The following is a 27,394-nucleotide window of genomic DNA, read 5'->3' as shown; positions in this document are numbered from 1 at the left end:
CCTCCCCAACCCTCTGCCTGATCCCCTTGCCCCACCCCAGTCCGAGTCCTCACACCCCTGCACCCCAACCCTTTGCCCCACACCAGAGCCTGCACGCCAGCCGAAGTCCTCAAACGCCTGCACCCCAGACCTGAGCCCCCTCCCACATTCTGAACCCTTCGGCTCCCTTCCCCACCACATGAATTTTGTTATGTGGACCTATATGAAGATGAAATGTCACACATCACCTATATTCATTCCGCACATGAGTGGGAAAAATTAGAGGGAACACTGCTTGGGTATCATAGAATCATAGGGTTGGAAGGGACCTCAGGAGGTCATCTAGTCCAACCCACTGCTCAAAGCAGGACCAATCCCCAGACAGATTTTTACCCCGGTTCCCTAAATGGCCCCCTCAAGGATTGAACTCTCAACTCTGAGTTTAGCAGGCCAATGCTCAAACCACTGAGCTATCTCACCTCCCCAGTACAGGCATTTGATGTCAGAAAGACTGATGGACAAGAGCCACACCTTTTAAAGCCAGGTCTCTTCAACTTTGGATCCACCATGGTACTGTTAACTACTTCTATACTTTGTTCTAAATTTTTAACACCATCTTGGATATTATTATGATGTATTATTTCAAGTGTCTTTTACATATTCTGATTGCTGGGATGTGCCAGCGGGTACAGCTGAGGTGGTGGCACCTTCTCATAGCAATATCTGTTGGAGTGTTCATGTGCCCCTCCTAACTGTCCCCTCTGCATTCCTGAACATTCTGAAGGTAAGGTTATAAAAGGGGGGGTGTACCCTCTGCCATTTCAATTCCTTCAAATCACAGCAGCAGATGGTCTTGAAATTTTCTAGATCATTCTGATACAGATCCTTCTGTCAGGAAGATATTAGTGCCTTTGTCTAGTGTAATTTAGTATTAGCGTAGCATAGTGTAGTGTCACTAAGGTAAAGAAAAATTTTGTTCTTAGTATAGTTTAATAGCAGTTAGTTCTTCAATTCCATCTACAGTACCAGTTCCATGGTGGATCCAAAGGTGAAGAGACCTGGCTTTAAAAGGTGTGGCTCTTGTCCATCAGTCTTTCTGACATCAAATGCCTGTACTAGATGCTTGGCTTTGATGAGCCAAGGTGCAAGTTCTGTTGCTCCAAGAAGTTCAAAGCCCAGCAGATCTGATATCTATAAAGGGTATGAGCACAAGATGAAAAAGCTGTTATTGCTCTTGGACACCTCTGGGTCTCAAAGCTCCATTCAGAAAGCTCTGGTCCTGGCTCCAGTTTCAGGTTCCAAGACAACTGTACAGTTGGTTCCGAAGTCAAGTCATGACAAGATCCTGCCATTTGTCCTGTCTACTGCCTTAGGGTATTTACAAGTGCCTAGCTGCAGTAGTGGCTCATTTAAGACTGCAGGATGTTTTTGTTTACCTTTATTTTGACTATTGGCTCATGAGTCCCATTGAAAGATGTCTTCTTCAAAGACATACATTACACATTCCCTCTTTAAGAGGTTAGAACTCTTGATAAATATAAAAAAAAAATCCCTTCTTTCTACATGAAGGATCCCATTCATAGGAGCAGTTATTGACTCGCAGGAGGAGAGAACATGCCTGCCAGGAGAAGGATTTCTGAAACTTCAATCTGCCATAGCCCTGTCAAAATTATACTCAAAACTGTAATGTTCTTCTGAGCTCTTTATGGTCCTCTTGGCTTTTGCCACTTCCGACACATCCCTTTATGTTCAGCTCAGAACAAGAACTCTGTAGTACCTGCTGGTATTAAATTATAGACCAAATACAAGCAATATGTTGACAGAGTTGACCATCCAGGAAGAAATACTGCTGTCCTTGACATGGTGAATTCAATGTACAAATGTTCTGAAAGCGGTACAGTTCAATCTTCTAGCTCACCTTTAATGCCTCCAACACGGTCATTGGAGCGCTCAAGAGGAGACTACATATAAACATTCTAGAATGGAGAGCAATCTGTTGGGCACTCAAATCTTGTCTACATTACATCCAGCACAAGGTAGTGTCAGTGATGATAGATAATACAAAGGCAGTATATTTATGTGAGCAAACAGGGAGGGCTTCATCCTTTCCAGCTGTGAAAGAAGGACTCAATTTATGCGATTGGTGTATCCAGTCCTGTGTTTATCCTGTAGCTCTATATGTAGCAAGCAAGGTCAATAGCCTCATAGTTGAACTGAGCAGACACGTTACGGAACTGCAGAAATAGTCATTAAATAAATCAGTTATAGACAACATCTGTGTGGGTTCTTGGACATCCATCTCCTTGCCACCAGACAGAATTTGAAGTATCCATGTTTTAGCCAAGAGCACGAAGACAGTCTGTTCAAATCAGATGCTTTCCTCCTGAACTGGGGAAAGGATCTGATCTATGCTTTCCCCCCCTTTTGTTTCATCCAGCGATAGAGAGAGAAGATAAGACAAGATTGATCTAGGATAATTTTAGGTGCCCCAGAATGCCAAGAAAACAGTAGTATGTAGACCTTCAAGGGAGTGTACAGACTACTTTCTGTGTTACTAGACTTATCTTAACAAGAGGGCAAAAGTCATCACCCGGATACTCTGTTGCTATACCGGACTGTCTTGCCCTTTAGAAGTGTAGCTGTAATAAATGAAAGATGGGGAGGGGTAGCTCCCTTTTATGGACACCCAACCCGTTAGTTAACTACAAAATTGCTGTTAGTAGCTGTTCTCTGTAAAGGGTTAAAAAAGCCCATACGTAAAAGGAAGGGAGTGGGCACCTGACCAAAAGAGCCAACGGGAGGGCTAGAACTTTTTAAAATTGGGAAAAAACTTTCCCTTTTGTCTGTCTGTCTGTCCTCCGGAAAAAGAGGATAGAGCAGAGACAGGGCTGGAGCTATGCTGTAAAAGCTGTGGGCCAGGTATGAAAATCACCAGATCATACCTAGAAACTACTTGTTTGAAACCCCCAGATATGTAAGTAGATTAGGAAATGTCTAGGAAGACGTGATTGGCTTATTTCTTTTATTTCTTTATGGCTTGTGGACTCCTCTGGGCGAATCCCAAATGCCTTTGTTTTGCTTGTTACCATTAAGATGGACCTCAAGAAAACCATTCTTGATGCTTAATTATTATATTTGCTCTTTTTAAATCTAGAAATAGCCTAAGTTCCAGATGTATTTTCTTCCTTTTTGTTTTTAATAAAATTTACCTTTTTTTAAGAACAGGATTGGGTTTTTGTGTCTTAAGAGGTTTGTGCATATGTTGTTTAATTAGCAGGTGGCAGCAGCTAATTTCCTAATTTCTCAGTTCTTCCCCAGAGGTGGGGTGAAAGAGCTTGAGGGTACCCCACAGGGAGGAATTCCCAAGTACTCTTTCCTGAGTTCAAAGTTTTTTTTGCATTTGGGAGGTGACAGCATCTACCCATCCAAGATCAGAGAGAAGCTGTAACCTTGGGAGTTTAATACAAGCCTGGAGTGGCCAGTATTAATTTTAGAATCCTTGTGGGGCCCCCACCTTCTGCACTCGAAGTGCCAGAGTGGGGAATCAGCCTTGATAGTAGCAGATATTAACTCAAAAACAGAAACAAAAAAATTAACCAGAATTATTATGATATCTCAAGTGGACTGAAAGGAAGCAGATCCCGTCCTGGTTTTCAGAATGAACTGCTTCATTGCTAACATGTTTGAAGACATTTTAAAACTGTAGTGTACATAGCTTCCAAGATTTGTTTATCTGTGTGACATATAATTTGGATATTTGCAAATAATGTGTATGTGATGATAAACTTCAGCTTATGATCAATATAACCTGCGTCAAGTGGTGATGGGGGCAGGAGATGGGTTTGCACAAAACTTGGTTGCTGTGGCATATGGGTGGTTGCTTTAAGGTGTCTGGGAAAGTAGGTATGTGCTGTTTGGTGGAAAGAATTTTTTTCTCCATTAGCAGCTTCACTTCTGGCCTTTCACTTCTGGCATTTTTTTTTTTTTAACGAAAGAATTAATACGTCGAAAAATTTCTTTGGAAGCAGTCATTGTTGCTACATACAACATAACTGACACAAACCTGCAAAAGTAAGGAAATGGAAATTTAAGCTATCTCATAATATATACTCTCTACTTCATCAGCCACTGCACTCATCTTACCACAATTGTTCTATACGACAGACCACACACTACTATCTCAGTTCTGCCCCAAGGATGCCAGCCTTCTATTATCTCCTCGACCTATCTTTTGATCAAACTATGCTCGCACAGCAAAATAAACTACACCTAACATGCTCAACTCCCGTGTGTGTGTGTGTGTGTGTGTGTGTGTGTGTGTGTGTGTGTGTGTAAAGATTGTATGCAGAAGGGGGTAGAGTTAAGTTTGTGATAATGGTAAAATTGTGGTAGTAGGAGTAGAGGACGTATATTGTGTAGGTGGCTTAGCTTTTTATTTCCTTGGTTTTATGAGTTTGTCAGCTATGTTCTTTGTGTAGCAACCTTAACTGCTTCTAAACAATTTTTTTGTGTGCATTAATTTTGTGTCCGTCAACCTAAAAGGTTTAACACACTAGCTATCAGGTATCTAGAACAATTTCCAAGCCCCTGATGTGATGGGAGGAGTTGCAAAGGAGAGATTGATGGGTTAATTTTTGTGTTGTATTTTTAGTACAGTAGGGAGAGTGATGTGGCAGTGAAGATGATGGAGCCAATATAGGGAGATAGAGGAACTGATAAGGGTGAAGGGGGTAGAGAGAAAGAAGAGAAAACAAACTGAAGAGATCACATGAGAAATTGTACCACGGTTTAGGATAGGAAGAAAAACATTTCAAGTGGAGTGAAATCTGGGTGAGAAATGATTAGCAAACCCAAGAAAGATGTAATAGGTTGCACTTTTAAAATATTGATTGATAATATATTTTAAAATTAAATGAAATACACAATATAGTGCACAATTGCTTCAGTCGTTTAAATTGTGTAGGCGTTGGTCAGGCTTTGACTGCATCCACACTAATTCACTTACTATGAGGTACACGTTTCCAATCCTGAACCATACCAACCACTCTCTCTCCCTTTAGTGTGTGTATAAATCAGTTCCTCAAAAAGTGTGGTATCATGCCAGACAGACATGTTTCTGTATTTTAAGCTTCAGTTGCAAATGGTGTTTGTTTTCCCTTTCCCACAAAGTACTCGTGACACAGTAATAAACACTGAGTAACTCTTGGCTAAAATTTTAACTGCTTTTTATAGGTTGTACTGTACAAAACTGGCAAGCAAGAAAAACTCATTAAAATATTTCAGGTTTTAGAGCGGCTTACTATTGTTGGCTGCAAAAAGTGGGGAAAACAATTTTCAAGTACAGTTTGCTTTTAAACAGATGGATTGTTTTGTTTAGGCTGCACCTTGAAGCTACTTAAAGAGATTTCAGATTTTGCTATTGGTATTGCTTTTCTGATGTGGAAGCCGCAGTAGCAGCTTGCTCTTTCCGGAGCTAAGAGTATGACTTTATCCCAAATACTTACATTTATTCCTATTTCAGTGGGGATTCTTTTAAGTGCATTTTGAAAAAATTTAGTACGGTGTCAGCCCTGGAAAGGTGTGTTTTATTTTTGTATATATTGAAATATATAACATTTGCTGTATTTGAAAAGGACTGCTTTAACTAAGTGGACCTGTGATTTTTAAGATAGGAGTAAAAAAGAGGCTTTTCCATTGTTCTCAGGAAATCTTAGGTTCTGGCATGTTTTCACCTTTTTGTAGTTTCCAGGTAACAAGCAAGATAAAATTACACATTTTGGGTCAGAGCCTCTGCTGGTGTAAATCAGCATAGCTCCACTGCCCATTGGCTCCATTGACCCTCATAGCCCTTTGTTTTCTCCAACTTATAGATTCATAGATTATAGGACTGGAAGGGACCTCGAGAGGTCATCGAGTCCAGTCCCCTGCTCGCATGGCAGGACCAAATACTGTCTAGACCATCCCTGATAGACATTTATCTAACCTACTCTTAAATATCTCCAGAGACGGAGATTCCACAACCTCCCTAGGCAATTTGTTCCAGTGTTTTAACCACCCTGACAGTTAGGAACTTTTTCCTAATGTCCAACCTAGACCTCCCTTGCTGCAGTTTAAACCCATTGTTTCTGGTTCTATCCTTAGAGGCTAAGGTTTGCTTACCTGTTCTTTTTTATTTGTTTTTGTATTGTGTGCCTTTTATTACAGGTATTTGTAAGGCGATTAACCAGTTACTATTGCAGTTGCTTTTAGGTAACCTGTCTTAATACTGGTTTAGAGAGGCTCCTAAACGGTCTTAATATTTTATTTCAAATTCCTTAACTTTTTGGTTCACAAGTTATACTTTGTTAACCTTATTCAATTTTCCAATGAGTTAATCACTTTGGGATCTGAGCATATTGAGTTCACTCAAATACTGAGTTTGACCTTTATCTGTACTGTAGAGAGAATTCTGCATCTTCTGGCTGTTGCTACAATGTGAATCATTCTTCTGATTCCAGTATTTATCACTTCTGTACCTAGTATTTATAGAAAGGTACTACTAGTGCATGCACACCTGGGCCTTTTAATTTCTGTAAGTGCTGGTTGGTTTGTTCTAATATGTAGTGTTAGAAGCTTCTCTGAGCTTTTACGCTCTTTAATGGAGTTTTATTACTTGGAGTAAGCGGTTAGGTGCATATCAGTCTGCTCTGTCATAGTTTCTCATCTGTGATCTTTGGTAGTAGACTGCTCCTTCCAACTGTAATTGATTTGTTTCTGTTATTAATTTAGTGTTTGGAATTTGTATCCCATAAGAAGAATAACTTTATACTTAATTTAGTACTATACCTTAGTACAGTGTTTTTCAAAGTTTTCTAGGCAGGGGGGCAATGGGGCTCCATGCGCTGCCCCTGCCCCGAGCACCAGCTCCGCACTCCTATTGGCCGGTTCCCACCCAATGGGAGCTGGGGGTGTGTGTGTGCCTGCGGGTGAGAGCTCCGAGGTTGGAGCATGGGCTTACCTCCAGTTGCTCCCGGTCAGCGGCGCAGCTGGGGTGAAGAGACAAGCTTCCCACCTGTCCTGGCACCACAGACCACGCTGTGCCCTGGAAGCGGCCAGCGGCAGGTCGCTCACTCTTCCCCACCCTCACGCACTTTCACTGGGCTGGGGCAGGGGGTTGGTGTGTGGGAGGGGGTGAGGGCTCCGGCTGTGGTTGCAGGCTCCTCAGTGGGCCAGAAATGAGGGGTTCAGCATGCAGGAGGGGACTCTGGGCTGGGGCAGGGAATTGGGGTGCAGGAGGGGGCTCTGTGCTGGGGCTGAGGGGTTCAGAGTGTGGGAGCGGGCTCAGGGCTGGGGCAGTGGGTTGAGGTGCAAGTTCTAGGAGGGAGTTAGGGTGTAGGAGGGGGTGCAGTGATGTGGTAGGGGGATGGGCTCTGGCAGGGGGTTAGGATGCGGGCTCTGGGAGGGAGTTAGGGTGCGGGAGGGGATTCCGACCTGCAGTAGGGTTAGGGGTACAGGAGGGGGTTCGGGATTTGGGTTCCAGCTGGGCGGCTCTTGCTCCTAGTCGGCAGTGCAACAGGGCTATGGCAGGCTCCCTGCCTGCCTGCCCTGGCTCCGTGCAGCTCCCGGAAGCGGCTAGCATGTCCCTGTGGTCCCAAGGGGGAGGGGCCACAGGGCTCTGCGTGCTGCCCGCACCTGCAAGTGCTGCCCTCGCAGCTCCCATTGGTTATGGTTCCCGGTCAATGGGAGCTGCGGAGCTGGTGCTTTGGCAGGGCAGCGTGTGGAGCTTCCCTGATTGCCCCTCTGCCTAGGGGTCACAGGGACATGTCGCCGTTTCCGGGAGCTGTGTGGTGCCAGGGTAGGCAGGGAGCCTGCCTTACCCCACTGCGCTGCCGACCAGACTTTTAACGGCCCAGTCAGTGGTGCTGACCGAAGCCACCAGGGTCCCTTTTTGACTGGGTGTTCTGAAAACCGGATGCCTGGCAACCTTATTTGACTTGCGTATCTCCAGGTTTCACCTCACTTAAAAATTACTTGCTTACAGAATCAGACATGAGAATACAAAAGTGCCACAGCACACTATTACTGAAAAATAGCTTACTTTCTAATTTTTACCATATAATTATGAACCAATTAGAATGTATTGTACTTGCATTTCAGTGTATAGTACATAGAGCAGTATAAATAAGTCACTGTACGAAATTTTAGTTTGTACTGAGTTCGCTAGTGTTTTTTCTGTAGCCTGTTGTAAAACTAGGCAAATATCTAGATGAGTTAATGTACCCCCCTGGAAGACCTCTGCCTACCACCTGGGGTACATGTACCCCTGGTTGAGAACCACTGAACTAGAGAGTATTGCCTCAGGCTTTGTTGGGGATGGTTGCAGTGAGGGGGGATTAGAGAGAAACTGAGGGTTGGAGGGGTTTGGTGAGTGTATTTATATCTTTTGTATTGTGCATTGTAGTCGTACAAGCAGCAATAGAGGTTTATATAAATCTTAAATAACAAGAAAAAAGTCATTTAAGCCAAAATGTGACAATTTTTAAACCATTATATTAATAAAAGCATCTGAATTTGATATACTATGTTTGGTTTCTAGAAAAATAAGTACACCGCTTACAGAGAGAATTTTTAAAATGGCTTGAACTTGTGTGGGAGCTGTATTATTCTGTGCTATGGCAGAAGTTGACCCTGTTCATGCAGTTGAGATTACATCAGTCTGATGCTGGTGCACAAATAGAAAATTAATAACCATTGCCTTTTTTATTTGAAAAAGGTATATGGTAAAATTTCTAGATAAAAATAATACCCAACTGGGAAAGTTTTACCAATTACTCTTAAAGTATTTGAACATTTTAAAAGGAGAACTGCAAAGTGCAGCCTCACAATAGTTATGCTCTTTTTTCTTATTTATGTTGCATAACAAAGGCCTTAAAGATGTACAAAACTGTTTGATTACTTATAAAACTTTTTAAAAATGTACTAGGCCCTTCACAGATATAATAGGTTTCTTTCCTAAATATCTTTCAAGTTAAGTGGACAATATACAGTAGAGTGGGGAAAGGAAACATTATTTTTTTAATTTGATTTTTTGTATATTAAATATTAGTTCTGACAAAGTGTCTTCACGTTACTGAATGTGTGCATAACTTCACAAACACATTTCTCCCTCTATTATTCTTCCACCGCTCTGTCACAAGATTCAAAGAGAACACACCAACACAGAAAAACTGGTATTTTTGTTAGGGATTGGGAAGAAACCTATAAGCGGTGAGAAATCATCCATAAGTGCTAGAATTGACAATTTTACCTAACACTAGTTTGAGCACTGAGTTTGCTAGTAAGGGTAAAAAAGTTACATTCCCTGCAATTATGAGAATAAAAAGTTGTTTCAACATGTGAGCTATATTTAATTGTAGATGTCAATCCACTTTCTATCGGAAAAGAAGACTAATACAATAGCGCTTGTTTTTGTTTTATCTTTTCTTTTCCTGGCTTTGCTCCAGTTTATTTCTTTTATTTCTGTTGGAGATCAGTGTTTCCTCACCTTGACTGCCTTCAGTGTGTTCACCCCCCTCCATTTTTTCTCCCTTTAATCCCTGTATACAGCCTCTCATTCCCTTTTCTATATTGTGTTTTCTGCTGTCACCCCTATATTTTTTTCTCTCCACTGTCCCCGTTAATCCTTAAAAAAAAAAAAAAAAAAAAAAAAACCTACACCCCTCAATATCCTAGTTTTTCTAACTAACTCATTTGTCTGTGTCTCTTTCATGCCCTTCTTACCCATCCTTTTTCTCCATCCACCCCCTCATACACAGAGACATGAATCATTTACTGGTAGACACCTAATAACCAGAGGACCAAATTAAGATGAGGCCTCACTATCCTGGGGCAATTCCTAAACTCTCTCCACGCTAATACAGGAGGTCAGACTAGATGATTATAGTGATTCCCTTCTGGTTTTATGATCTGTTTATCTGAGTGTGCTCAGATTCATATCTGAGCATTGCACTTAAGCCATGCTCAGGGGATCATCTTCTTGCCCAACCAATAATGGGTAGAATTTTTCTTTTGTTTTTAATGAAAAATTCTGGAGAAGTTGATGAGTGGGTATAACAGCCAGAGAGGAACTGTATGGGAACGTCATCACCTGGTGATAGTGAAGAGAAGAATTTCAATGTCATACTCTTAGGGTTTGTCTACACAACCTGCCGGATCAGCGGGGGGTGATTTATCACCTCTTAGTATAGACACGATAAATCAACCGCTGAGCGCTCTCCTGTTGTCTCCGGTACTCCACCAGAACGAAAAGCGCAAGCGGAGTCAATGGGGGAGCATCAGCTGTTGACTTACTGCAGTGAAGTAGCTGAAGTTGTGTATCTTAGATCAACCCCGCGCGGTAGAGTAGACAAGCCCTTACATCTCATAATTCCACACCCAAATCCCACTTAATCAGGCTTCGTATGGGAGGTGGGGATATCAACATTGGAGCTTTAAAATTGTCAGTTTAAAAATGTCTTAAACCTCCCCCCTCACATATTTTACTAGTAACACTATAGGTGATAATTACTGTTTATTAATTTGTATTGCGGCATAAGGGTCTCAAACAAGGACTGAGATCTCATTGAGGTACAGTCAGTCTTCTTGCTGTGTACTTGTACGTGCTTAACATAAAGTTGTACAATCTAACTATGTTATAGGTTGCTACAGCAAACAGATGGGGGAGCAAAAGGTAAGAATGAAATAATTATAATTATGATGATCAGTGGACACAGCACACGAGCTGCCTAACTGTTGTTGAGAATTTTGAAATGAATTCAAGTCTAATTTACTTTTCACTGTTTATGCCAGTCTGCTTTTTGGAGCTGTGTGTTTTTTTTTTTTTTTTTTTTTTTTTTTAATTGACTAGAGCAATGAAAACAGCTCCACTTTTTGGGCTATGCTAATCCACTAGCATAAAGTTACATTATTGCAAGTGCTGAAAGATATATTTACATTTAAAACAAACAGTTTCTTGTAAATTAAAAAGCTAACAAAATTTTAAAGAGCTTTGAAATACCTTTTTAAAGCAGAGTTTTGTGCCCTAAGTGACAATATCCTGCTGTGATTTTTGTATTCCAATAAAAGTATTTTATTATGTTTCAGTAGAGAATTCATAAAGCAAGAACTTCTTGAAATTTTGTGGATCCTCTAGCTTTCATTAATTCTTGAAGAAATGTGGGAGGAAACATATTGTTTCAGTATGCTATAACTTCTTAATTCATATCATATTTAGGATTTTTGGACTGTGGATGGTTTGTACTTGAACACCTTGATATTGTGTCTTACTTAGTAGTTGCTTACAGATCTTTAAAAATAACTCTATAGTTTTATATGTGATTTTTTTTTTTTAATGTGGGGATCGTTTAGCTTTCTATCACCAATAAAGAAAATTTCTGCACCTTTTGTTTTAATGGTGTCTGTATTTTTACTTTTTTTCTCCTCACAATGACCCTGATTCTATATGTGGCTAGGCAGGCTGGACATGAGGTACTCTTAGCATGGGCAGCAGTGGGTAAGCTAGTAGACTGGGGCTCCTAGATAGCTAGGAAGGGGGAGGAGGGGAAGGTGGTTTGAGTTAATAGGTAAAGGTTAAAAGTGATTAAAAAGAGAAGTAGCTAAGGATTAAAAATTAAGTAATAAAAACAGGGGCAGTTAACAGAACAGGCCCTTTTCTTTCTTTGGGATTTCACACAGGTGCAAGCTTCTGTGCTAGCAAATCATGAAGAAGGAGCCAATGATGGTTAGGTGGAGGGGTTGTTGAGGATACTGTTCGGGAGGAGAGAGTGTAAATAAGTGTTCTAATCATAGTCCTAACTGATTACTTAGTTTATATATTTGTATACCTTTCTCCATCCTTCTATCTCTTTATATGTTTTAAGTTCTTTGAACAGAGGGCTGTCATCATATGACTGTACAATACCTAGCACTAAAAATTACAAGAATTTGCTGGTATCAACCCTTATATTTAGCTCGCTGTACACTTTCCATTATGAAAGATTCTTGCACCTTTGTTAAAATTCTTTAGCATGTTCATTGTTTGTAGCAGGCCTTTAAAATTCAACAAGAAGAAAGCATTGGGCTGGAGAGGTGCTTTTCTTTGTGCTATGCAATTCCATTCAACTATAGCGGAGTTACAAATTGTTAAAAATTGCCATTTTCCATCTCTTGCTTGAGTTCCTCAGAAAATCTTTGGCAATGTGTGAAAATAATAACTTAACACACATTCTAAAGAGCAAAGCTCAGGCCACCAAAAAAACCTCTCCGTATCACCTCCAGTGAAGATTGCACTGAGAAACACCTGGGAGCTGTCAGAACAGCTCTAGCAGTCGGGGTCAGGAGGAAAGAGCCCCAGGCTGGGCTCCCTACTCTCCAACCCACATGGTCCTACTGTCTCATTTCCCCTCTTTTATCCTTGTAAAGGTAACCTGTGGGCCAGGAGCTCCCTCAGATTCTCGGGTTGGGGGAAAGAGCCAGGCCAACCATTGCCAACCCCAACGCACCCATAATATTGCGCTAGCAGCCCTTTCGTCACCTGCAGTCCCTGACAGAGTAATAGCCTTCTGTTGCTGTCAGCTAATACCGTTATTGCTATAATTAAAGTGGTAGGCACAGGCGCCGGCTTCCTCCTTCCCCGTGGGTGCTCAACCACCTGCTCAGCCCCAGGTCTCGCCCCCACTCCACTCCTTCTCCCAAGGACCTGCCCCCACCCCTCATCTTCCCACCCCATTCTGCCCCTCCCCCAAGCATGCCCTGCCCTCGCTCCTCCCTCTCCCCTGCAGCACCTCCTGCATGCCGCGGAACAGCTGATCACAGCGGGCAGGAGGTGCTGGGAAGGAGAAGGAGGAGTTGATCGGCCGGGCCGCCAGCAGGCGGGAGGGCTGTAGGGGAGGAGGGGGAGCTGGCTGCTGGTGGGTGTTAAGCGCCTATGGTAATCCTGCTAATGAATGATGTGTGGGGAGGGAGTTACATTTGTACACAATTTATTTTTACTTTTAAAAATAACCTAGGAAATTACATACCAAAAAGCTATGTTGAAAGGAAGTAGCTTGAGTTTGTAAAGTCAAGCACTCTAAAATTGGGAAATTCTTCACTTGCAGTTGCCAAAGTGCAATCTTAATTTTGCTCTCCTTGTGCATCTGCATTGTGATACAATCTTTAATTACATCATCACGTACTATTTTTTTCCATAGAACCCTCGTTATTGAGTGTGCAGGATGGAAACACAAGGTAGAATTAAGGTTGCACTGGCATCCTTAAATCTGGCATTTTCAATTTTTCAAGTCCTTAAAACTATAACCTAAAAAATTTCTTTTAACATATTTTTTTGTTATGTAACTGTACTAGAAAGCTGCATCATGTTAAAGTTCCCGGTATCCTGTTATTGTACAGGGCTTGAAATCTTTTTTGTTTTTAATACCTTCATTCTCATCTCGACTTAACTACACTTTTTCTGTTGTTTTCTAGGTGCATCTTTTCTTGCATTAGTCTCTGTCTTCTCATTTATTTTTCTTCACCTTTTTGTTCAGTATCACCTTCTTTTTTTATATTTGTTCTGCCATTTCTTCATCCTCCCAAATCTCTATCAGTACTTATTGTCTTTCTACAACAGAATATGTAGAAATCACACCGGCACAGTAGGATTAAAAACAACCGTATTTACTGAATATACACAATGTGCAAAACCTAGTTGCATATACAAACTACAGTTTTGGCTGGTTTCTGATGGCTTTATTTTGCATACCACACACACCTGGTCCTTTAAGAAGCAAAAACTCCTTGCCCAAAGCTGCCAGCAAGTGGAGTGTGCTGTCCTTGGATAATATGCAGGATTTTATCTTTGTAGCTTCTGAAAAGTAGTTGTCTGAAACATAAAGCTTTACAATCTCCCGCATATATGTCCTCAAAGATCTTATGGTGGCTGGGGGGGGGAAGGGGAAGGGGAATGGGAATGGGAATTTTGTCTCTGTTCTTCACTCATACTCCAGAGTTGGCTGCTATAAGAGTGAGGTAGCTGCTAAACTAACTCTGTTTTTGGGTCCTCCTTCCCAGTTAATATCTATATTACGCTTGACTATTATGGTGGCAGGTGCTGGTGAAGCATCTAAGTTGATAATGTCTGCCTCTGATACTTATAGCTTTTCTAGCCTCCAGTAGAGTGAAAATTTGCAGATTTTTTTCTGGTGTGTTTTTGTTTCAGTGCAGTTTATAAGGTTCCCAATAATAGCAGGGGAAACTGACAAAGGTCCAGTCAGTTTTCACATATCTGCAGTTTGGGAAAGCAAGAGACACCAGGAGATATCTACAGATTTGGGAAGACAGCATTCTATTATTTTATACTTTTATTTTACAAATTTGAAAAGTCATCTTTGCGTACTAACTTAATTGTTGTAATGAAAGCTTAGATTTTGAAACAATTGGTAGCATTTGTCTGGAAAAAGTTTCCTGTTTATTGTGGACAAGGGAATTTTTCAAGCCAGCTATTGTAAAACTAAGTAACTGCTAAAATTGTGTGCAAAGTGGCATCCAGTTCAAGTAAAGAACCTCAAGTAGCATTTGAGTTTTTGAAGATTGTTGTGTCCCGGTTAAAGAAAACCAAACCATATCTGTGTGCACCAGTTTCCTTTACTAAGTTTCTGTACCTCTGCAGCATTGTACTTGCAATAAACAAATGTAATTCAGTGGTAGAAAAGATGAGATGGTGACAGGTGCAGTAAAGGAAGTTAACTTGCTGTCAGTTCTGTTTAACCTCAGTGTTAATATTTTTCAAAAAGAATTCCATGCGCTGTGCTTGAGAAACTTTATTACAATGAAAGTTGCTTTAAGTAAACTTCAGCTATAATATGAAATTTCTTTAAGAATGGAGAAAAATACTATACCATTCCATTTCCTTATCTTACTCATATTCGTGAATTCATACTAGACAACCACAATATCCGATACAATAGTTGCTAGTGCAAATGAAAGTGAGGGCATGAATAAAAGTTGATCACTGAGAAAATGACTGAAGTGGAGATGGGCAGGCTTATGTGTATATAAAGTACACGAAAAAAGGTTTCCAAAATGTAATAAAAGCCACGCAAATCATATTTTGAACATCTTCAATAGACCATATAAAATGTATACATTTCATTCTGTTTTAATAATTATTTTACAAGACACATTTTAAAAATTTGTTGTTTGTGGTGGTTTTAAAATCCCAGTATTCTTTTCCTAATAGGAGACATACAATAGGTTATAGTTATCCAAGTAAACAAAGATGTATTCAAATCAGTGGAATTTTATATGGTATTCATTGCATTCTCTCTCCATATAATGTAATTGGGACTTGGAAAATTGCCATGTGACAACAAGCTAGAACAGGGGTCAGCAACCTTTCAGAGGTGGTGTGCCGAGTCTTCATTTATTCACTCTAATTTAAGATTTCGCGTGCCAGTAATACATTTTAATGTTTTTAGAAGGTCTCTTTCTATAAGTCTATAATATATAACTAAACTATTGTATGTAAAGTAAGTACAGTTTTTAAAATGTTTAAGAAGCTTCATTTAAAATTAAATTAAAATGCAGAGGCCCCAGACCGGTGGCCAGCACCTGGGCAGTGTGAGTGCCACTGAAAATCAGCTTGTGCGCCGCCTTTGGCATGCATGCCATAGGTTGTCTACCCTTGAGCTAGAAGCTGATGCAAAATAGGGGGTCTTGCAATATGGGTTCTGTTGAGAAACCCAAGGCACACTCTTCTCTCCCAACCACTGTAAGGGAGCTCATATGTTGCGCTTCTCACCTGTATCTTGATGGAAAGCTCCAATCTTTGTATCAGACTTGATTAGTAAATATTGGGTAATCCTCCTTCCCCCTTTTTTTCCAACCTCTCTCCCTAAGTGATGACTGTGAAGGGCAGGTAAGATTACTGTCTACTTTTCTTGCTATTTTTTCTCCTCATTCTTTGTGTGTCATGGAAGTTAGCCTTCCTGGTCGCCATCACATCAGCCAGGAGGGTGTTGGAGTTAAAGGCCCTTACCTCTGACCCACCCTACACGGTCTTACACAAGGACAAGGTGCAACTCCGACCTCACCCGGCTTTCTCCCTAAGGTAGTGTCATAATTCCGTATTAGCCAAGACATTTTTCTACCTGTTTTCTATCCCAAGCCACAAAACAATACCCAAGAGCAAAGGCTGCACTCATTGGATGTTCAGTGGGGGTTAGCATTCTACATTGATCACACAAAGCCGTTCAGGAAGTTGAACCAGCTGATTTTGGCAGTGGCAGACCGCATGAAAAGACTCCCGGTCTCATCTCAAAGATTATCTTCCTGGATCACGGCCTGTATCCGCACATGTTATGAGCTGGCCAAGGTCCCAGCCCTGCCTCTTAAGGCTCATTCCACAAGGGCACATGCCTTGTCAGCTGCATTCCTGGCCTAGGTCCGGATACAGGAAATCTGTAGGGCAGCTACTTGGTCCTCGGTGCATACATTCACCCCTCACTGTCATCACACAGCACGCTAGAGATGATGCAGCTTTCGGCACCTGCAGAGTTTTAATAATGGTTTTGTGCCCTTTTACAATACAGGAGAAGGCTTCAAATGTTCAAGAGTTGGGGAAAGGGAACTTTTTGCTTTTTTAAAAAAAATTAGAAATTCAGATCTTGTTAACTTGAAGACTCTAGAGCAGGGGTGGGAAAACTATGGCCCGCGGGCCACATCCGGCTCGCGGGACTGTTCTGTCTAGCCCCTGAGCTCCTGGCCCAGGAGGCTAGCCCCAGCCCTTCCCCTGCTGAAGGGATGGTTGGATGGGGCAGGGGTCCTGGGGGGACCGTCAGGAATGAGAGGAGTGATTCAATGGGGCGACGGCAGTCCGGGGGCAGTCAGGGGACAGGGAGCGGGGGTGTGTGGATGGGGCAGGGGGCCCAGAGGGGCCGTCAGGTAACGGGGGTTGGATGGGGCAGGAGTCCCGGGGGAGGGGGGGACCACAACCCCCTCCACTAACCATCCCTCCATACAATTTACAAAACCCGGTGCAGCCCTCCGGTCAAAAAGTTTGCCTGCCTCTGCTCCAGAGAACTAGTGATATGGTGGCATTGCAAGAGTCAAAGTTATATTTGAGCAATTGAGACGGAAGGGATTTAGTCACTTTTTTAAATGTTATTTTTGTTTTTATAAACACTTCTTAAAAAATTTCAGTAATTGAATAACATTTGTATAAGTAGAAATCTTAGTTAAACTATTCAGCCTGTTCCCAATAAACATTCCAGACACCTCTTAGAATTCCTCCAGCAAAACTAGGACAAACCAGAGTTGACATTCTTGATGAGTATAAAACCATCAGTAAAAAAACCCCAATCTTTTCTAGGCTGCTTTTTCTACATCATAAAGAACTAGAAGAGTCCAGAATGCCAGTTTGTAATAAAATTCTTGGCAGGGAACCTTTAAAAACCTGATGGTCCTATTAAGTTATGTCTTGAATAATTAATTTAATTTATAATTAAGGGGTTTTACAGATATATCAAAAAGCAGAAGTTTTACAATTTGCAAAATCACTTCTGTCCTGACACTCATTTGGTAACTCAAAGTATTTTTACATTAAACAAACACACCAAAGAAGTTAGCGTATAAATGTAAGTGAATTTCTACTCTGAGACGTGACTAAAAATTGCTGCTTTGGATTCTATATTTATCTCATATTGACTCCAAATCAGATGTATTCAATTTACCCATAAAAAGTTTATTTTCTAATTGCAAGTCCTTCAACTCAACCTGAGATCTGAGAGTCAAGCTGGAATCTGTTCTTCGAATGTATCCAGATTATGCCCTTGTCTTTAGTGGAATTGTAAAGTTGTAACTCCTTGGAACTCAGACAATTCTGTTGTTATAGGAGGAGTAGACTCCAACTCCCCCTGTCATAACTATGATGGCTCTGTGTAGCTAGAATGCATGAACCATCGAGAACCATTTAGTTCTCTCCCTTCTCTTTATGTGTCGGTATAGTAATGCCTGCATCTGTAATTTTCCACTCCATGCACCTGAAGAAGTGGGTTTTTTACCCATGAAAGCTTATGCCCAAATAATTTGTTAGTCTTTAAGGTGCCACCAGACTCCTTGTTGTTTTTGTGGATACAGACAAACACGGCTACACCCTGATTTAGTTATTTAGTTCAAGGGTTCTCAAACTGGGGGTCGGGACCCCTTAGTGGGTAATGAGGTTATTTATGTGGTGTTTCACAAGCTGTCAGCGTCCACCCCAAACCCCTCTTTGCCTCCAGCTTTTATAATGGTGTTAAATATATAAAAAAGTGTTTAGTTTTTAAGGGGGAGGGAGGTCACACTCAGAGGCTTGCTATGTGAAAGAGATCACCAGTACAAAAGTTTGAGAACCAAAGTTTGATGTAGTTAGTAAGGACTGATCTAAACACAAAAGTTGTACTGCTTTAACTATACTGCTATAGTTAAAGTGAGATAATATCCCTACTATGGTTACAGCTAGACTGCTATAAAGGTGCCTATATTGGTATAATTTATTCCTGTACAGGAAAGGGAATAAGATAGATCACTATAAGACACCTTTATACAGATATAATTGTATTTACACTAGGGTTTGTACTAGTATAACTATTTCAGTTGCAAAAAAAAAATCACAACCCTAACTGAAATAGTTATACCAGTATAAAAACTGTATAGACTAGGCCTGAAACAAGCAGATGTGACTGGGTACATGAGAGTAAGAGGGTGCCACTTTTATATAATTACTTTTCATTGGAGAGCTACATTACAAAACAGACTTAATCCAGATGTCAGTTGTAACATCCAGTTGCAGGTTCTGTTTTTGGGGTGGTTTATATGTAAATATTGACAAACTTGAATGCTTAGGGTTGCTGCTGTTATAAAGAATTCACTGTGTGATAAACAGCTTAATAATGTTTCTTTAAGTGTAAACTGGATTAGTGTTCTTTAGTGCTGGATTGATATCTCTGAAGATGGTTTCTATTAATTTATAAAATACGCAGAGAGAGAGAGAGAGTGTGGAGGCTTCCTTCCGCATCCTGCAAAATGCCTCAACCCAGATCTGAAAGAACCATCTCTAGAGATATGAGGTTGGCTCACTTCCCATTCCCAGTGAATCTTTGGGGTCTATGTTTAGATTGTCAAGAGATGTCCAGAGTGATGGTTTTGGGTTTTTTGTTTTATTTCCAACTAGTGGACACCTTTCTACAACCTCATCTGTGACAACTAACTCATTTCATGTAAGGCTCCAAACAGCATTCAGATGATAACTTTCAGTATTTACCAATCTGAATTAGATTTGAGGCAGTGACCTAGAAGTGAAAGATTACTAATCCATTGAGCTATCCTCCTAATGTTACCATATATAATTGTATAGAAGTTCCTTAGTCATTACCACCAATCTGCTAAGGAGAAGTTTTCGACTGAAAGAGAATATGTGCATTAGCAGAACAGTGTTTAGAACTTTTCATTTGTAATTAGATTAAGGTGCTATATATGCCGTTGGTTCCCCTGCTAACTTTAGTAGTTAAACATCACACTTTCCTGTTTTGTAATGTTGCTTTACCCTATTATTGTCTGAAAGATCCCCACAAATTGGAAACTGACTATACAGGGTAAATACTGAAACTAACTAGGCATAAAGTGCTGTCAAGTGCAAAGTGAACAGATTTTTTTCATTAATCTTTCAAATACAGTCATCTTAGGTCATTTGTTCACAAGATCAGGTATAACAATTTTTATGCATCAAATGTTTGATACTTAAAAGAATATCAGTGAATGAAATGTTAACAATTTGCTTGCTAGTGTATAAATTGATCAACATTTTCCTTTGTAATAAAATCCTTAGGAGAAGCATGCCTTTTTGATCACTGTTCTGTCATTTGAATAAGCTCACATGTTAATTGTTCAACCCCGTATTGATGAGATTCATTTGTGGTTTCCTACCCTTTATATCCGTATTTCTTTACTGTTTATTAATAAAGTTGTTCTCTGTGAATAGAAAAGTGCACTAAGGATGATATAAACTGTTCATGCTTTATTGTAACTTTGTAATCCTTTTGAATTCCAGGTAGCTTTAAGCAAATTTAATTTTTGTTTATTTGGTTTTTGTTTGCTTTTTGTAGTGCTTGGGAGATGGAAAGAAATGATAGCTGGCACCTGAACTAAAATATCTGTGTAGGCACCCATCCCAGAGCTTCAGGATGAATGGGGATATGCCTCATGTTCCCATCACTACTCTTGCAGGGATTGCTAGTCTCACAGACCGTAAGTACTTTTATATTTAGTTTTTTGTCATACTTTTTCTACATCTTTGTTCAGTATTTTGATTCGTTTAAAACCTAAACGTGTTTAAAATTAAATTTGAAATTATGATAAACTATGTTAAGGCCTAAACTTACTATAGTAAAACTTTTAAATGAATTAGAAGTGATATGGAGAAATTGAGATGAGAAGAAATCCTATAGAAGGATAATGAAGTGAACTTGAAACTTAGATCAAATGAGCACTGCATCCATTTGTTATATCTTTTAGCCAAAGATTTAAATACTCTAACAATAATGGAAAATGTTGTTGAAATTATGAAAAGCTTCTGTAACAATTGTTTTGCTTCAACTTCACTGAAGAGACAGAGGATCAAAACTAATTCTCCCCAAAGATGAATGATGGAATTCAGTGGTTGATTATTTTGAGCTGTTAATTAAAAACTGGCAATTTGAGAAGAATATCATGACAAAATAGATGGACTATCACAGCCCAAGTAGTCAACATTGGACTAAAGAGAAACATGGAAGCTATGCTGAATATTTTGAAACCTATTTCCATAGCTTTGGACAAAGTGCAAAAAAATAGCTGCTCTGTTGCTGAGGCTGTTGAAATTTGGAAAGAAATTCCAAGGAACACCGCAGAAGGAAATATCCAATAGCAGAGTTAAATTAAATGCTGTGAAGAAGCAGATGGATCAAATTCACCCTACCTCATTTTCTTGCCAGTATTCTCAACAGAGAAAGTGCCAGAGTATAGCTGCCCAACTACTGAACTGGAAGATGCTGCTATGACATGAACATCTAATAATCATCTATCAGTCATGCCAATCATAATAAATTTCAGGGCTGGAGGTGAAATATTTAAGCAGTACATGTTTGCTGTTGAAGTTTTACAGAAAGTCAAACAACTGAACCGTGGAAGTCACTGGATGACCACCTGGAACCAGAGTTTGTTGAAGTGCTAAACCAACTTCTGATGGCAGTATCCTTTTCTGCACATGCAGACAAAATATTTTCTTCATTTGGTCTAGTTTGTTCAAAGTTGAGACACCAATTGGAAATTAAAAAGCAGGAAAGCTTGTTTTTCCTCTTCAATATATAAATAAAAACGAGGTGGGAGAGGATGAGGTCCATTAATTCTAGTAACTTGAAGAACATGGTGACTAGACACTGTTTAAAAATGAGTTTATTTTAAATGGAAAATACGTTTTGATCTTTTTTTAATGTAGTCAGTGTAATTAAGATAGTTTATTTAACTAATTAAAAAACCCATTTTAAAATACTGTTTTTGTACATTTTTGATGGAATTCAAATTTCCATCCAAAACCAGCTTGATGCAAAATCATGAGTAAAAATTAATTTGATAGAAGAAGATGAATACATTTCTTATTAACCTAAAATATGTACAAATTAAAAATCTGAATAAATATATGTTAAGATATATAATTGCAGAAATAATTCTGTATAGATATATACCATATCATTCTGGTTAACAAAAAGTACCAAATTTAGTTCAAAGACTACATTTAATTGCAAATTAACATGTTTTAATGGTTGTATCAGTCAGTGAGATGGAACTGTCCTTTAGGAAAATAACAAGTAGAAATGCAAAACAAGATTAACATAGTTTATTTAAATCAAGATTTCCTCAAATCATGTTGATTTTTAGATCCGTTCATCTTGGAAACAAGTGACATTGAACACTTGAACCGTGCCACTGCAACTTGCAGATGAAACAAGAAATTTTAAGCAAAGGCTGTACACAATCACTGAATTATGTGCAATCGTATTGTTTTTTCTTTTTTCTCCCTTTTTAATAGTTTATTCAGCTCCAAGGCTAAATTGTTCTAGTATATTAATGATTGTGTTTTCTGATTTATTAGAAAATATTTTTTTGGATAAATAAAGCATTATCATATGATGTCTTTAATTTAAAATAATCCCATAATACAATCTGTGGAGTTGACCAAATTAAATTTTTTGGTTTAAAATATGATTCCAGATTTTCTTGATCTAAGGAGAAACTCAGAGATCTTCAATTTGTTTCAAACTTACTATGTTTCTTTTTTAAGGATGCTAGAGAATAAACTGATGCAGGTCTCTTGGCTAATTTTCAGTGGAATAATTTGAGTTACTTTTTTCTTCTAATGTAGTTTTGAACCAGCTGCCTCTTCCATCACCTTTACCTGCTACAACTACAAAAAGCCTGCTCTTTAATGGACGGATAGCAGAAGAGGTAAACTGCCTTCTGGCCTGCAGGGATGAAAATCTGGTTTCCCAACTTGTACACAGCCTCAACCAGGTGTCAACAGATCACATGTATGTACTTTGTATTTCTTCACACCAAAGTATCAGAATAACTTGTTTATTCTTTGTGAGATTAAAATGAGAAAACATAGGTATAAGAAGTGGTTTTATTTATTAAAATTGAAAATATGCAAGTACTTTGTCAAGTTTGTGTACTGCAGTACCAATTTGTATTAGAACAACATTAAATAGTTTTAGCTAATCTAAATGCAAGGTTACTGGACAATTACATATTAATAACTGTATATTTTCCTCCAGATATGTTGTTACTTGCAATTTTATAGGTTGTGGGTGTATCATTTGTATACTGCTTTTTCATATCTCTTGTCAACAACTTCCCCATATCCCCGGGTGCCCCAATGCTAGGTTTACTATCCCAGTTTCCCTCTCGGGCTGCTAAGTTGTTTCTTGCTTCAGTTATGCTCTTCCTTGGGACGTGTTTATTTCAAAAATATCACGCAAATAGTCCATAATAAAAGTCCTAAAACATAGTCCATTTATAACCCTCCACTACATATAGTCCTTAAAATCCTCCACCAGCTAATGCATTGTCATGGCACATACTACACTCCAGCATCTTCCACCACCACTTTTCTTCAGTCCTGTCCTGTCCTGGATATCTACCTAAGCCCTTCCAACTGGTGTGTGACTCTACTCTTCCCAGTGGGAGCCCCCATGGTCTCTTGCTGGGAGTTCATCCTCACCAAGGGAGCGTCCATCACTCCCCTTATTCCATTCTCATCTCAGACAGGCTAATGGGTAAGCCCCTCTGCCGCTTCCCTGCCTTCACTCCTCTCTGGCCCTTGGCTCCAGTTTGGAAGTAAGCAGGAAACTCCCTCTGCTGCTCTTGTGCCTTCAGCCCTCTGGCCCTGGCTCTCCAGCTTGGGAAGGCCAGCCAGCAAACCCCTCTGCTGTTCTCCTGCTTTGAGCCTTTCCCTCGGGACCTCCTCCAGCTTCTTTCAAAGACCTGCTCCTTCTCAGATTCTCCCTGATCCTTTATAGCCCCAGGTACTGCCCTCTACCCTCCACTTAATTGGCCAAACGGAGCACCTGTATTGGGACAAAGTATCTGGACCTGCTTTGTTTATAGGAATCAGACACCCCGTAACATTCCTGTACTCTGGCCCACATCCATTATTAGTCAATGATTGTACAGGAATTTGCATAATCGTTACATATTTATTTCTCTAGCACTGCTATGAATATGCTTATGTTTCTACTCTGGCTCTTATAACTCATCTGCTTTGATTGGCTCCTGTACTCAGAATTTTCAAGCTGTTTGTCAAGTATGCTTCCTGAGCTTTTTTTGCGTCTCGTGAATTGGCTTGTCTTCGGGGCTTTGTTCCCTAGACTGCTCTCCAAATGTTCTAGTTATTTATTATGGTTGACTGTGAAGACAATTCCCCAAGATAAACCAATATTTTAAAAAAGCCCCCAAGCCTGGGGGGAGGGAGTGTAAACATAGGAACATCTTAAAGAAAATCCTGTAACTCCCATGGGTGGGTGACAGACAATCCTGTCCTGTCAAGGATTTGGCAATTCCCTGATTAAACAGGAAGCATGCTTAAATTGTTAGCTCAAACCTGAGAGTGATAGAAATAAGGTTTGTCTTCTTATTAATAGTGTACCCTTAAAATGACACTTTTTTGGTGGCTTTGCCATTAGTGCATTGTTCTGCGATGGAGAAGAGGAGGCTCTGAGTGAATATGGGAAGTTTTATCATTAGTCTAACTGGTAATAGTGGAGAAATTATTAATATGAAGACAGATACAAATACTTTTCCTCCATTCTGCTGAAAAAAGGAATAAGAATCTCAAATTGAGACGCAGAGGGACAACATTTTAGACTTCTTTCTATTTATTGTTGAGCAGGTCTGTGGCTTTAACCTGTAGCCTCTGATATTTTGAAAACATTCACTTTTTTTTGTTTGCTTATCTCTTCAATCCCAGAGAATTGAAAGATAACCTTGGCAGCGATGATCCAGAGGGAGATATACCAGTCTTGCTGCAGGCTGTCCTGGCAAGGAATCCTAATGTTTTCAGGGAGAAAAGCATGCAAAACAGATACGGGGTACAAAGTGGTGAGGATATGTTTCTACTAATTACATTTTATACATTAAAAAACAAAAGGTAAAGTCCTCACAAATGTACGTGGATCACAAATATGACAAATTCCGATCTTTGTATTTTACCTTTGGGTAATGTCAGGATGCTGTGTATCTTGGTTACTCCTTGGGGACAAGCAGGGACACTAGAAATCTAATGGGAATTTGGCAAAAATAAAGTTAGTTTCCTCCAGAGTAGTGGGATTTTGTTTGGAGGAGGGATTTGCGTTGTTGTTGTTGTTGTTTTTTTTTTTTTTTTTTTAATGGCTTTGAATTTATCTTTGGCTCTTTTCTTACATTTGTCTTATCATACCAGTGTAAGGTGCTAATTGCACCAATGAGATTGTTAACATGAACTGCAGCTATTCCAAATGTTGTTGTTGCAGCGGCAGCTGTCAGCACCTCAGATAGCTGGGACATGGGTTAACTGAGACCCTTGTTAGTCTCTAAGGTGCCACAAGTACTCCTGTTCTTTTTGAGACCCTTGCTTCCTCGCCCTGGTGTCCTCCCAGTTGCTCATGGGGCAGGACCCAGGGGAGAAATCTGTTTGAGGAATTGTGGGAATGGTTTATATCTAATACACAAAAATATATGGAAAGTGATAAAACTTTCTGCTGTCATGAACTGAGTAGCTGTTTTGAATCTAAGTTAATTTGTCCCTGGCCAAGAATTTTGCAAAGGAGGAAACGAGCTGATGAAGTTTTTGCAGATTTTGAGGGCAACATTATACTTCACTGTTGAATCAAATTGCAAGGGGAGATGTCTTTTGTGAAGCAAGGACAGTCATTCTTAAGAAACTCACTTAAAAACTGATGGCATTTAAAAAATTATTAGGGAAGGAAGATATTGGTAACAGCTCCATACAAAATATAAAACTTGGAAGGAGGAGTTAAAATTAATTTAGCAATGTAAAATATTTCAGGGGATCAGAGGGGAAGAATGTGGCATGCTTAAAGCATCACAAAAGTTTAATCTTAATTTATACAAACTTCAAACTGCATGGCATGTAAGCAAACATTGAATCATAAGTGTGTAGCCAGAGGGAAGAGCTGGAGAAGAGAGCAAAATTTTGAGAGGAACCAGGTACTATAGAAAAGACTTTGAGGTATGAGGCAAAGCATGACCATATTGAACTGGTCAACACGGATGAATTGGAATGCAAGTAGCAGATATCAGGCCTAAAAGAGAACTAAGCCACTTCTACTCAGCTTTGTTCATTTGAATGATCCTGAAAACATAATTGGCATGAAATAGAAAACAGTGGCCTAGTGGATAGATAATTGGGAATAAATACCCCGAGATTTGATTATGTCCTACAAATCTGGAACACTTGAGAAGTGTTTCTTCTTGGGGTAGTTTTAATCCATGAAATTATCCATCTAACAACCTACATCTTGAGTGAAATTGTTGCCTGTATAATGAAAAACATTTTAAATAAGAAGACAACAACTTTCTAATCTGATCTGGACACAGTTGGGTTGCTATTGTAACTTTAAACTACTTGGTTCCAGATTTAAAAAAATTTAAGTTTGTGGAAGCATACTGTTAATTAAAACACAAACAACCCTCCCCTCCCACCAAAGAATCAGAGTAGGTGGACATTAGAAAGTCTCATACAACTCTCTGAACTCTCTGATGAAGTTACTAATGAGAGTTGGGACAAGATCAGCTAGGGCTTTTCCTTTATGATGGAGAAAGGTTTATAAGCTAGAATATTACACTCTTTTGCACAGACAATTCAGTAGAGAAATTGACAAGGCACAAGTGGAGTTAGACACCCAACTCTCATTGAGTGTCATTCTCCTCTTTATGCCTTTTCAAATCTCCAGAGGTGGTAGAAACTTGAGTTATTAATATAAGATTGGTGAAGCCAGCTGATGGAAGAATGCCAGTCAGGCAGTTAAACAATTATATTGAAAGTGGGACAAAAACATGTGTTTTAGTACAATATGTTAGGGCAGCAGGTGCCCCCAGAAAACTGGGTCTTCACTGAATAAACTAGCATACTGTACATCACACTGTCTGGAATGGCTCATGCCTATGAGTGGCAGCCTCAGGGAAGACTGTCAAAAAGCAGAGCAGAAACCCCAAACTTGTTGTATGTTCTATAATTAGATTTCATCAGCCTAATAAAAAATGTGAACTTCTAAAGAACTATAACAGTCTTACCATGGAGTCACAGACCGTCCCCTTGGGCATTCCAGTCTATCTTGCCACTTGGACTGGTAGATGGACAACAATATTCAGGTTACTCCCAGTCCCAAAGCACCAGTCACTTATTCCAGGTCAATTGTACTCCTATCATAAACCAAACACAATGCTTGTAGCCAATGCTGTAATATACTAACTAAAGATTTATTAACTGAGAAAAGAAATGAGTTATTCACAAGATTAAAACAGGAAACATATATATATATATACACAGACACAGTTTTATATTTAAAAAGGTAATATAAGCTTCTAAAATAAGCAGCTCTGTACATTCTTCAGGGGTGCTCCATGCCAAGCAGCATGAGGATTTCTTGCCTGTGTTTATTAATCGTTGCCCCTCAGAGTCCAGACAGTATAAAGATCCCAGTTTCTCTTTGTCAGGGATTTTTATCCCTTCACTCCAGAATCCAAGCAGGTCTCCTCTTCCTGGAGGGAGTGAGGAAATGTAGTCAACAAGCCCTTTGATGCTACACAGTTCCTCATTTGCCTTCAGTGGGCCATCTTGTGTGCAGGA

General features: G+C 39.8%; 1 protein-coding gene across 6 annotated transcripts in view; it reads left to right on the top strand.

The window, feature by feature from the left end:
• NIPBL (NIPBL cohesin loading factor) overlaps positions 1-27,394 on the top strand; it is a 289,804-nt gene that overhangs the window by 97,595 nt on the left and 164,815 nt on the right. For all 6 annotated transcript variants that reach the window (XM_054031741.1, XM_054031737.1, XM_054031736.1 and 3 more), the window contains exons 2-4: positions 20,118-20,259; positions 22,412-22,577; positions 24,515-24,645. In XM_054031741.1, coding sequence (XP_053887716.1) covers positions 20,196-20,259; positions 22,412-22,577; positions 24,515-24,645 — 361 coding nt within the window. In that variant the 5' untranslated portion in view covers positions 20,118-20,195. The remainder of the gene's footprint in view (positions 1-20,117; positions 20,260-22,411; positions 22,578-24,514; positions 24,646-27,394) is intronic.

This window comes from Malaclemys terrapin, chromosome 6 (assembly GCF_027887155.1).
Source record: "Malaclemys terrapin pileata isolate rMalTer1 chromosome 6, rMalTer1.hap1, whole genome shotgun sequence".
In the NCBI taxonomy this organism is placed as follows: Eukaryota; Metazoa; Chordata; order Testudines; family Emydidae; genus Malaclemys; species Malaclemys terrapin.
The sequence above is the reverse complement of the archived record's forward strand: the minus strand, read 5'-3'. Positions and strand labels throughout refer to the sequence as shown.